The sequence below is a fragment of the Pteropus vampyrus genome, unplaced genomic scaffold (genome assembly GCF_000151845.1).
Source record: "Pteropus vampyrus isolate Shadow unplaced genomic scaffold, Pvam_2.0 Scaffold435, whole genome shotgun sequence".
Classification (NCBI taxonomy): Eukaryota; Metazoa; Chordata; class Mammalia; order Chiroptera; family Pteropodidae; genus Pteropus; species Pteropus vampyrus.
This window is the reverse complement of record NW_011889216.1, coordinates 196,482-209,338: the sequence shown is the minus strand read 5'-3', so window position 1 is coordinate 209,338 and position 12,857 is coordinate 196,482. Positions and strand designations below refer to the sequence as shown.

General features: G+C 38.6%; 1 protein-coding gene across 1 annotated transcript in view; it reads left to right on the top strand.

The window, feature by feature from the left end:
* The window catches only part of MACF1 (microtubule-actin crosslinking factor 1), a 298,908-nt gene that overhangs the window by 99,461 nt on the left and 186,590 nt on the right, over positions 1–12,857 (top strand). The window contains exon 2 of the mRNA XM_023523996.1: positions 9,522–9,583. Coding sequence (XP_023379764.1) covers positions 9,522–9,583 — 62 coding nt within the window. The remainder of the gene's footprint in view (positions 1–9,521; positions 9,584–12,857) is intronic.

The window sequence follows — 12,857 nt, the reverse complement described above, 5'->3', positions numbered from 1 at the left end:
ATTTCTCATTCTCTTACACTTACTATCTTCTGCCAGCTATAAGGAGGAAAGGATTGATGATGGTCTGGGGCTGGGACATCAGGGACAGTTAGAGGCCAGGAGGAAGGTCTTATTGGCTATGACGTAGATCTCTCTTGATAAAGGAGAAGAATTCATTTAAATAATGTTCTGTGACTTTGAGCAGGTGGCCTAGCCTTTTTGGCTAGAGGTTTCCTTGGCTTTTAACTAGGGCGTATAGACTGGTACTGGAATGAGATATTAATTCATCAATTCTGGGTAACATAAATAGATAAGGAAAATATAATGTGTCTTTCATAAAGCTAAACTTACCCAAAGAACTGCCCTTTATTCTGAAATTGCCCTTCCTACTATTTTTATGTTCAAAAAATTATGAAAGAATTATTAAGTGGTAGCTTGTTTTTAGATGTCCTTATTTAGCAAAATAAAAAGTTGACAATGTTAGGTTTTCTGATTTATTTTAGAGAATCTACTGGTTTGTGAAAACTAAGTTTGGGAACTACTGGATTGATAATCTACTAATATCTTTTGATTTTCTATTCTGTCTCTAAAGCAGAACAAAATTGTTACCCAAGTAGATTCTGATCCTGTCTCCTGACTATTAGGCCAGTACTGCCAAATATTTAAGTGCTTCCTGAAAAACAAAGCTGGTACTATAATAGTGTTTGGGGCACAGAGAGGGGCAGCTTTAGTCAGTTATTACTATGTAGTCTAGCTTTCTATCTTCTCAGCATTGAGATTTCTTCTCTGGAATCTAGAGGAAAGAATCTTCTGCCTGGAGATAAAAGGCAGAAGATTTTTTTTTTTTCTGTAATCTGAGAAGTATAAGGAAATCTAGACTCTTTATTAAAAGTTTCACCGCAAAAACATATCCCCCAGCGCATCCTACCTTATTTAGTCCCCTGGCAGTGGGACCTGATAGTTAAGAAAATGGACTTCGGCATCAATCATCTGCATGGGGCTGCTGCTCTAACTACTTAGCTGTTATAGGAACTGGAAGAATTGCTTAACTTTTCTATGCCTTCGTTTTGTCATTTGTTGGCGGGAGATTGAAATAGTCCTTAACTTGTAGAGACATTGTGAGGAGTATATGAGATTAAAGCACTTAGCCCAGTGTAAACTCCTTAGGTAATTTTGGTATGGCTGGTTCACAGACTGGTATTTAGAAACCATTGATTTTGCCCAAACTGCTCATTTTACAGTTTGAATCTCAGACTCACAGAGGGAGAGATTAGTGCCTATAAGGTAAGAACCGTAGACCAGAGGCCAGGAATTTAAGTTGTAGTTTTGATTCTGCCCCCATGTGACATTTTTAAGTTCTTAAATCTCTCTTGACTTTGATTTCTCCATCTTTAACATAATTTTTTTAAGGATTCTTAAATCTCTATCTCTTTGTATCTGTGAAGTGTTTAGTATTCCTGAATGTGGCTCTCCAATAAATACTGTAGAAACTATTGAACTTTTCTCCCTCTTCTCTTCCCTTATATGCCTCTCTCTCCATCTCTGTGGCTTTCTTTTGTCAAAAATGCTTTCTTCTGGCTTTTTTTTTTTTTTAATCTGTCCTGTGTTCTTTGATTCCCAATAGTGAAAAGAATTATCATTAATAAAGTTAAGATTTTCCTAAGAAATAACATAAAATTTTAATTTTGCGTTGAAGTTTCTAGGGTTATCACTTCCTCAAGTTCCCAAGTCTGAGACATTTTGAGTCTGCACCAACCTTTGATGATAGAAGCCTTTCATGAATCCCTGTTATAGTTATAGCTCTGACCTCTCCTCTGCCCTTCATTGTATAAGACGATACTGTGTTGCCTTCTAATAATTTCATAGTGACAGTAGAGTTTGGTGGTTAAAAGTCCAAGATAGACTGAAATTTGAATCTTAATTCTACTTACTATGTGACTTTGGGCAAATTATCAAGAAGCCTTTTTGAGCACCAATTTGAACTATAAAACAAGGATAAATAATGCATACTTGATAGAATTATGAAGATTAAATCAAATACTAAATAAGACAGGCTTTGCATAGTACCTGCCAACACAGAGTAAATGCAATAAATATCTAGGTCAGTCCTATCTCCTAAAGTTGACATATATACTAACGAAGATAGGAATCATTTATCATGCTGGTGTCATTATGCATTATTGGTGAGACATTACAGTTGCTTGATCGCCATTTCAGCCCATTTTTGAGTTTACATTAAGTAGTGCAAAATCACCTGGGTCCAGATGTGGCAAGAATTTAGGAAAGCTAATTGTAGAGGGGACATCCGAATGGAAATCTCTGCTCCCTGCTGAAAAGCCATCTTTTAATTATTATTTGAGAATATTTCTTAGTCTGACTTTGAAAATACCCTCTTAAAGTATCCTTATAGATGTAACCTTGGCACATGGTGGACTCTCAGTATATATTTGTTAAATGAATGAGTATTCTTGAGTGACTACTATTGTCCTAAATGTTACATATATAAGGAAATATAAAACATGATTCTTGACTCCAAAGCCCTAAAAGTTCAGATAGAGAAGTAGAAAAATGGGATTTACATATAGAGATAGCTAACAGTAGTATTTATATGCTGGATACCAAGTAAATTGAATAAACACGCATCTATAAGCATCCAAAGGTGTCTGGCATAGCCAGAAATGTGTAAAAGAAGTGAGACTTCAGGAGGACCTGGTAAGAAGGCTCTAAATTAGATAAACTAAGAAGAGGAGAGTAGATAGATATTCCAGTAGGGGGAAAAGGGTGAACAAAGGCAAGAATGTGAAAGTGGAGTTTGGAAACAATGAGATCAGATTGGATGTAGTTGAGTCACACAGGGGAGAGTGTAAAGATAAAGTTGGAAGAGTAGGTTGTAAATTTTTTCAGGTCAGAGGCCATGTCTTTATCTCTTCCAGCCACTTAACCTTAGTGAATAAAAACTGGAATTGAATTTCATAGGGTTGTAACTGGCTATGGAAACTAAGGAGTTGGACTTGATCCTCTGGTCTTCTGGGAGCCACTAATGGATTTTGAATAGAGGGGTAATATGGGCAAAGTGGTGATTTAGGAAGATTTGTCAAAATAGGCTGTTCCATTACCACAATCTCAGCTGTCAGCTGTTAGCTTCAGATCTTGTACCCTCAATTCTGAGTACTCTTCTAAACTATAGGCCTAAAGTTCCAACTCTCTGCCAGAAGATCCTGTTAATACCGCATTATTTTTCTCCTACTTTACCCAACCTACCTTCATCCAGTCTGTGCCTCCTTTTATTTTCCTTATCTCAAGGTACTTATTCCTCCCAGTTGTTCTGACTAGGAATGTTAGAATTATTCTATCTTGAATTCTCCCTTTCTTGAACACTTCTAGTCCTGTAGTTAAGGGCTATTATCATGTGGATCTGCCTGCCCTCTTTACATTCCTGCTGTCACGGTGCTAGTTCAAGATCTTAGATGTCTTTCTTGGTTTTCACAGTAGACCCCTAACTGGTTCTTCTACTTCTTCTGTCTCTCTGCTGTAGTCTGGCCTTCAGTCCAATGGAAGATTAATCTTTTCAAAACACCTTTAGGTTCAGAAAATTTCAGTGATACTTTTTTATCTACTGAGTTAAGTACATAGTCATCCAGCTTTCTGGAGTGATATGACCTCAGTTGATCTTGCTAGCTTCCTTTCTTATAATGTTGCTGAATGTACACTGTACATAGCTTTACCATTCCCTAAAACACATCCTGTATACTTACATATCTTCAAAGCGCTGCTCGTGCTTTTCCTTCAGTTTGGAATTCCTTAACCCCCTTTTGGGCTGCCAAAATCCTACTTGTCACCCAAGGGTTTATAGTTCAAACACCATGCCTTCCATGAACTCTTATATCCCTCTGTCAGAATTAACCAACTCTGTGTTTTATGCAGCTTGTATCTGTTGTATTATTTGCTCGGTGTTATTGTTAATTATTTCCATGTTGGTCTCTGCCACTAGATTGTAGACTTCATGAAGTCTGTGAACAGGCCTATTCTGACTCTCTATTTCCCTTCTCTGTCAGCTCAGGTATCTCAGTTTTAAATTTCCAGGCAGTTGGTGCTTCTTGGGGTTCTTGAACCACTTGTGATTTTTCTGCAGCCTTCAGGGAAACAAACAAAGGCTCTTTTCTCATTTGCTTTTTTAATAATACATGATGCATTGGGGCCACGTTGTAGGTTATGTTGTAGGCTGTCTCCTCACTTTACCCTCATATGGTAGAAAGAGGGCGAGAGAGCTCTCTGGGGTCCCTTTTATACAGACAGTAATCCCATTCCTGAGGGCTCCAGCCTCATGACCTAATCATCTCCTAGAGGCCTCCTCTCCTAGTACTATCACATTGAGAGTTAGGGTTTCAACATATGAATTTGTGGGGGGGGGCAGGGGGAACATAAACATTCAATTCATAACATATGGATTATAGCAGGGAAACTTGTTAGAAGTAGGAAGAAAGGAGAGTTCAGTTTTTGATAAGCTGAGTTTGAGATGAGCATGGAATTTTTAGGAGGCAAAATACGTGTCCAAACTTTTAGGAGACACAGAGTAGTATTTAGGATAAAGGGCTTAACTGGAGATATGGATTTAGAAATTATCAATGTATAGGCTGTAGATGAAACCATGGGAGTAGGTGAAATCAGTCTGGGAGAATGTAAGAGAACAGCTATTCTTAACTATTTTGTCAGTGCGTGTGTGTGAAAAACTATGTTTTGCATATGCATTTTTAGATGGTTTGTAACACCCTTATCTCCAAACCCATCTATGGATCCTTGGATCCATGGATGTCCCAAGAACCTGTAATCTGGAATGAAAAGGAAAAAAAGCTAAGTAAGGATGAGTAAACATTTAAGGGTGGGCAAAACAGAGGGAACTACCAAAGAGGAAGGACAAAAGCCAGGGTACAATGGAGCCTCAGAGTCAAGAGGGAGAATAGGTTTAAAAGATGAAAGAATGATCATCAGTGTCTTCTGGGTTGGCAGTTAGATGATTATAGGAAAAAGTTTTAGTGAATTTGTGGGGCTGGAAGCCAGGTTACCTGGGAGAGTAAGAGGTGAGCAAGTGGAGACAGCATTGTCATCATATTTCAGGAAGCCAAGGGGAAAGGAGAGGTGGAAGCTACAAGATATACAAGCTAGGGGATAATTGTTGGATTAAGGTTCCTGGGGAGAAGGGAAGAAGTGGGATCCATATTTTAGGTAGACGGACTTGCCTGGTTTACAGGGAGGGATATCTCTGCCAGTAAAATGAAAATAAAGAAAATTAGGGTAGGTATTGATAGCTTGGTGGCCTGTAGCAGTTTTAAAGTTGGAAACAAATATTGAATCCTTCTAATTAAGTAACCCCCAAGTGATTAATTGGTGCCTCAGTGTATTCAACCTAAGAATTTTCCAGTGAGCAGTTGGGTTCTCCTTTGTCAGTTTATAGCCTTTGGTAGGGCTGAACTTATAAGAAACATCTAAAAGAATATCGCTTTTTCTGTGATTGACTGTTTTCCTCTCATATAAGGGTACCTTCTGAAAATTCTACCTCCAGAAAGATCTTTGCTGGACCTGGAATTAAATTAGGGATTTAAGTTTAGGGAGCCAAAGCTTAGACTTATTACTAACTTCGAAAGTCTGGGCTATTTGGGGCATTCTGAAGGTCTGTGTTAAAGTTGCTCCTTGGCTTCCCTAATGAATTTCCTTGCTAAAATAGTAAGATCTTAAACTCCATGCTCTGTAATATCCTCTTGTCCTGATGCTTAAATCATGAAAGAACTTTCATGTAATTGATGGGGTGTAACATAGGACCCTAAAAAAAGAATCTTCCAGCTTTGGGGCAAAGTTGTTCTTTAAAACCTTTTCTGAGGAACTTACGGCTCAGCTCTGAGCAGGCAAACTGTTTCTTGGGAAGGGCTTATGATCATGTTGCCCTTACATTTATATTCAGAATAAGTACTTGGACCTCTTCCCCCTCAATTGAAAGTCAGTTTTTTAGCTCTTGGAAGCATGACTGACATGACACCATCAGGTTTCCCGAGTCCATTATCCCCATGGGAGGGCTTGGTAGGTGAGCAGAATAACTATGAATAGTAAAATTAAAAAGACTCAATTTGCTAGTTCTTCAGATAAAAGAAATAAGGCAGTGGACTAAAAAAGGAATCACATGAATTCTGCCTCTTCAAAATGTTGATTAGTTTAAAAGGAAATCTGTTAACTTTTTCTTTTCCATTTATGTGTGTATTGTTAACCTGTTACAGCAAGCATATGTCACTTTTATAGTAAAAGAAATTCTAAAAAGAAAAATAAGAGAAAACTTATGACTTCAGAGTAAGAATTTTATACAACTAGAAACAGACTATTCTTGGTTATAAAGGTAATAAATATAGTGAAGCAGAATCGGTCTGGTTTTGGTGAAAATGTGGTGGGCAGAATTTTTAGTTAGCTTTAATTTTGTTTTTCTGTCATGTCAGCATGTCTCAGCACACAGGTGAAGATGCTTGTTGGGGTATTGGGATATTAACCTATGGACTCGACTCTTGTAGGTAACTTGGTTCTGGTTTCATTCTATGTGTTTCTTTAGCCAGTCTTCTAACCATATATTGGCCAATCAAGAAAGTTTTCGTTCTTGTTTTAGGTCTTATTATATAGAGCTTTAGCTGTTAGAAGCTGTGGGAGATACAAAAAAGTAAAGCATGATCTCTTTCCTTAAGGAGTTAATGATCTTATTGGTAATGTAAGAATAGTGTATTAAAAGTCAGAGCTCTATATAATTATATAAGTGCTGATGGAATGATTAGCATAGTAACTACCATAAAAATTTGGAGAACAAAGAGGCTATTGAGAAAGGAAAGACTGCTGGAGTAATTTTTCTCAAACAAATCTGGTCATGTCATTCTCCTATTTAAAATCTTTCAATGCTTCCCTTTACCTTCCCCTTGTCAGTTTCTTGGAGATAAAGTTTGGACTCCTTAGCTTGTCATGAAAAGTCATAATTTGGCCCGTGCCATCCTATCTAGTTTTAATTCTCACCATGACCTAATACACTGCCTATCTGTCAACCATCCTTAATCCTGAGCCGTTCTTTGAACATAAGCTCCTCCTTCTCTCCATGAATTTGTATTAGGTAAAACTTTGTCCTTTCTCTTTCTGGTCAACTTCAACTCATCTTTTAAGGTTTAATTGGAGCCACTTATCCAGAAACTTTCACTAACCTCCCATGCTTCCCTCCCCTTCTCCGGTTGGCTTAACCACTTGTGTTATGTTCTTGAGCCCTCTGTGCTTAAGTCTGTTATAGCATTTATCAGAGCGTATTAAAGTTATTTTTCTTCTCTGCTAGCCTATCATCTCTTTTAAAGGTAGGGACTGTGATGACTTTTTGTAACAGTCTGTTCCAAGCAGCCTCGGTCCTTAAAAAAGATTTATTTAAAGAATAAATAAGTGAATGAATGAGCTGGATTTTAAAGAATAAGCATTTGGAGAGATGGAAAGGAAGAAAGAAGCATGCTGTGAAGAGAAAGTGATTTAAATGAGACTAAAGTTGCAAGCTGATTCACTTTGCACATGATACAGGCTTGGAAAGGATGATGATGTTGGATAACTGAATCATCATCTAAAAAGATCAAATGATCAACATGTTGGAATGACAGTGGTCAAATCTAATAAAAATCCTGGTTTCAAATGCTTGCAGAATTCTATGAACTATTATTATAACAGTTCCAAATGAGAACCAATACGTAGAATTTATGAAGCAGATTATGACTTAAATTAGTATGTGTTACTTTATGAGAAAGTGACTTCTCTATTATAAGTTTTAAGAATCAGGATTATTATAGATGTATCCAAGGTTTAGACAGACTTTTCAGCTCTGAACATACGATTTTTTGTTGTTGAGGGATTTGTGTATCAGCAGGGAATTAGATAACTTCTAAGGTTCATTCCAATTCCTAAGTTTTGTGGTCCCATAGTAGGCAGAGATAAATTTTCCTTGAAAAGCAGGGAAGGATTCAAGGCTGAAAGGAAGGATGTGAAGGCAAGACTATTCAATGGTTATAAACTTAGAAAAGTAAGCAGATGTGCATTTACCTGGAAGTAGAGAGAGAGAGAGAGAGTGTTGGCATTGTTTGGAATGGCCCCTTTTTAGCTTTTACTAGGGGGTTAGAATGAAGGGAATAACTGGGCAGTAGGAGAGAAAACCTAACTGAAGTTTATATGAATTACTAGTGAACTAGATTTGTATAATTCTGCCACTTTGTTCTGAAATGTTCTCTGACTTGGAGAAGAAATGGATGAGTTAATCAATGTCGATAATTCAGGCTTAGAGGTTGTCATGGTGAACAAAGTAGAATATTAGGCAGGTGGGAGTCCCTGGGGTATTAGTGAAGGCAGCTTTGAGTCGCTTAACCATATTGTGTGGTATAGACAGGGATAATCTTAGATGTTCTTAATAAATAGGGGAAAATAAGAATTGAGTGATTGAAGATTGAGAATGATTAGGAGATATGAGAAATTGATCAAGGTAACTGCCAAATGGTATGTTTGAAGAAAGGATGTGGCTGAATATGATTAGGAGATAAAGGTCAGTGGAGCCAACCAGGCTCCGATACATCGTCAGCATATATATTGAAGTAATTCGGGGATCCTGCCAGAGGGTACTTGTAGAAATAATAAATGTGAACCAAATTGTCAGGGAAGGTTAAGGTAGATTTGCCATGTGGAGTGGGCAGGCAACAGGAAATGGGCGATGACTTTTTGAGGATGATTTGAACAAGATGGTATAGGGAATGGCTTGGGCTTCAAACAATTAGAGGAGTAGGGCTGATCAGTATTCTGAAAATGGCTCCAGGCAATTGGCAGTTGTCGGAGAAAGTGAGTCCTCTGCAGGATTGAGCCTCTGTGGAGCAGTCATTTTCAAGTATTGATAGTCATATTTGTGTCAGAGAGGTGAACAAAGTTGAGAATGGAGTGTTTGCCTACAAAGAAATGGGGGCTCTGTAAGATTTAGGAGAAGGTAGGGAGGGAGGAGCTGTGCAGTGAGGGAACACTGGGCAGCTTTGAGAGTTTGGCTGGCTGGTAATGGCTGATGAGAAAATTAGAACATAGGAAGTACTGGGGTAGGAGAGGGGAGGAGTAGAGCATTGATCAGGCAGAATGGTGTAAGAAGAGTGAGATTTAAGCACTGCAACACGAATGTCCCAAATGCCGAGGCCACTCCACCCTTTCTGTTGGTGGTATTCACAGCTTTGGCTTTTTGGAGCTTGCTGTGGGGAAAGCAGGGAATCACTCTGCTTCCCAGAGAATTATGATGCTAAGGAGATTTTGCCATGTCATGATTTTTGAGGCACATGATTGTATTATTCTTGAAAGTAACAACATGGTCATTACGGAAGAGGAAGTTCATATAGGTCAAATCTTCCCAACAATAAGATACTGTCTCACAGTTCTGTGGAAATTGTCCCCATGGTCCTGGAGAAACGGGTGTGGGAATCTGTTGCCCAGGTAGTGCTAAGCCAGTGCCTTCTGTGTTTCCTTTACAGATGAACGAGACCGCGTTCAGAAGAAAACGTTCACCAAATGGGTCAACAAGCACTTGATGAAGGTAAGACTCCTTCATAGATGCTGCCCTAGCACCTCTGGCTGCTTTTAATCTGGATCTATCAATCCCTTCTCTCAGATAGTTCAGATTGCTTGCCGTGTGTTCAAGTTCATGGCGATACATGTGTGGCTTTCCCCCCGCCCCCCCCCCCCCCCCCCCGCCAATTAAACGATGAACACAGTCATAACAGTATGGAAACTTTTACTGATCAATTTTTTGGCTAGGACAATATGGAGGGAAGATTTTATTTTTATTTTTAAACAGAGGAGAAACCAAGGCAGACATATTAAAGGCCCACCTAAGGATAAACAGTATGACTAATGTGGCAGTCAAGATTTGAAAACAATACTTTTGGAAATTGTATACACTATGACTCAGCAGTTCCATTTATGAGCATATACCCCCAAGGAAATGAGGACTTATAAAACATATGTACAAGAATATTTATAGCTGCTTTGTTCATAAGAGCCCAAACTGAAATAACCCAAATGTTTATCAAAAGTAGAATGAGTAAATACTGGTATCATTGTACAATAGAATAATAGACAGCAGTGAAAAAGACTGCATATACAAAAACATGAATGAGTCTCATAGACATATTGAGCAAAAAATGCCCCCCCCCCCCCCCCCCCCGCCCCCACGAAAGAGTTGAAAACAGCTTTTGAGTTATCATAAGTACTGCTCTGGGAAAGGTCATCAGTGACCTCTTAATTGCCATATCCAGTAGCCTAGTTTTGTCTTCCTCTTATTTGATTTCTCTGTAACACTTGATACTGTTGACTAACTTAATACTCCTTAAAGCCTTTACTTATATTGGCCTCCAGAATACTGCTTTTTCCTGAATTTCCTCTTCCCTCTATGAATGCCTTTTTTCCTGCCTCTTTTACTGGCTTTTCTTCCTCTGTCTAACTCCTCTTCTGTGTTAGTCATGGAGATTGTTTGGTTGCATGGAATGCAAGGAAGCACAAACAGAAAAGGATATAGGCCCATCTCACAGGATCTGATATCTGGATGCATCTGGGCTTTATGAAAACTAAACGTTATGGGATAGCTACTCTCTTTTTTCTTTCTTTGAAGCATTGTAGTCCCTCATTTTTATTTCTTTCTGTATGTCTCCTACATTCATTTCTCTGCATATCTCCCATTGCTTGTGTGTGAACTGTCCCTCCAATGGTGATGCAAACCCCCACAACTACATAGTTCTAAAGACACAAACACAAACAACCTGATTGGTTGGGGTTTTCTTTTCCTCCATGAGTCAGGTGTCCATCTACAGTTCAGTAAACTATGGCCATGGAAATGGTTGCATAAATCAGACATGGCTCCTTAGGGCCACTTGTTTAACGGGCACTACAGGTGAGGGTGATTTTCAAACTATAAGATATGGAAAATGAACCTTTTTCTGCATTCTTTCCTAAGTCAAGGTCCTGTATATTTGACAGTGTACTTGACATGTTCATCTGGATGTTACCCAGACATATCCCATACTCAGCACATCCCAAATTGCTAAATATTTTCACTCATGGACTTTGCTATCCAAATTTGGAACCTAGAATCATACTATATTCTGTCTTGCCCATCATCTCTCCCTTGTCACCAACTCTAGTCAATCACTTCCAACTCAGAAAGAGTTGCATGTAACTTTTCTTCTCCATCCCTATTACTCTTCTCTAGTCTAAGACCTCTTCATCTCTTGCCTGGAGCATTATAATAGTTTTCTAATAAAGTTTTCTATAATAATGATAATGATAATATTTGTGGTTTATCGAGTGTTTACTATACATCAGACATTCTAAACTAAATCATTCGCATGAATTATCTCATTTAATCCTTCAGTGATTTTATGCTGTGGATTCTATTAATATTCTCATTTTGTCTGTGGGGACAGTGAGGTTTAGAGAGGTTAAGTAACCTGTTCAAGGTCACAGCACTACAAAGAGGCAGAACTGAAATTTTAGAACTCAGACAACCTAAAGTCTAGAACCTGCACTCTTCACCTTTTCAGTACTGTCACCGGCTTCCGCCTACCTTTCCAGGTTATAGCATCAAATTCCCTTCATACCTTAAGCTCTTTCTGAACTATGCGCCAGGCTATTTTATGATTCTATATCTTTGCTTTCACTGCTCCCTTTGTGCTCCCTTCTAACTCTGTTCTACCTGGGTAACACTAACACCCGCTTAATAAATGTTTTCTTGACTCTCATATGGAATTGACAACCCTTTTTTTTTTTATGCCCCTCCCTGTACTCCGTACATACTTCTGTTATAATACCTGTAGCATTTATCTTTTTGCTGGATTGTAACTTGAAGGTAGATATTCTTTCTTATTTTTTTTGTGCGAGGACAAAGAAAGGGGAGGAAAAAACTGCTATTCCCCTGTCATTCTTTCAGTATGTACCAGTTGCCTCTAGTTTGATGACATGTAACTCTGTCATAATGCAGAACCCTTTTCAGCCGGTTCTCATCTGTCTACTTTTATTTCCAGGCATTCTCCCCTGTGTAGCCTGTGTTGTAGCCACACAAGACAACCCACTGCTCCCTGAACACTATATACATTCATAACTCTTTGCTTCTTCATTTCTCTCCCCTTAGAATGCACATCCTAGCTTCTCTGCTTGGCCATCATCTACTTACACAGGTCCAATATTACCTTCCTAAGACTGACCTCCATCCCTTGGACTAAATTAATTGCACCTTCATCTCTATTCCATACCACTTTGGAGAGATGCCTCGTATGTTCACACATTGGTGTCCTCTGTTAGAGCTCTCATTGAGGGCTAGGACTGTATTATGCTACTTTCTCTACCAAGCACTGCACCAGGGACAAAAGAAGTACCCAATAAGTATTTGTTGCCGTGAGTGAATAATATTTTGATAATGCTTTATAGCTTATAAAGGACATTCTTCTCTGACTTCAGCCTGAAGGAGGTCAAGGTATTTTCGCCTTTCAATTTTCATAATTAAAGAAGGTGGGAATTAGAAGGATGAAATGACTCCCCAAGATCACATAGCTAGTGAAGGATGGAGCTAATGATCAATCATGAGTCTTCTGACCAAAAGTACTTATTCTTTCTACTGACTATGCCTGCAACTTGCTCTGCTTTTATATCTCGTCTCTAATAATCGGAAGAACTGAATTTATCCAGCCTCAAGTTTGTCCCCCTAAATTCTGTAGTTGAATACAAATCCTCTGGTTCCCTGCTGTTCATTTGTAGCTAATGTTGCCTCTTGGACCTCTGCCTCAGTGCTGTATGATGACAGGAAGCCCAGGGAGAGA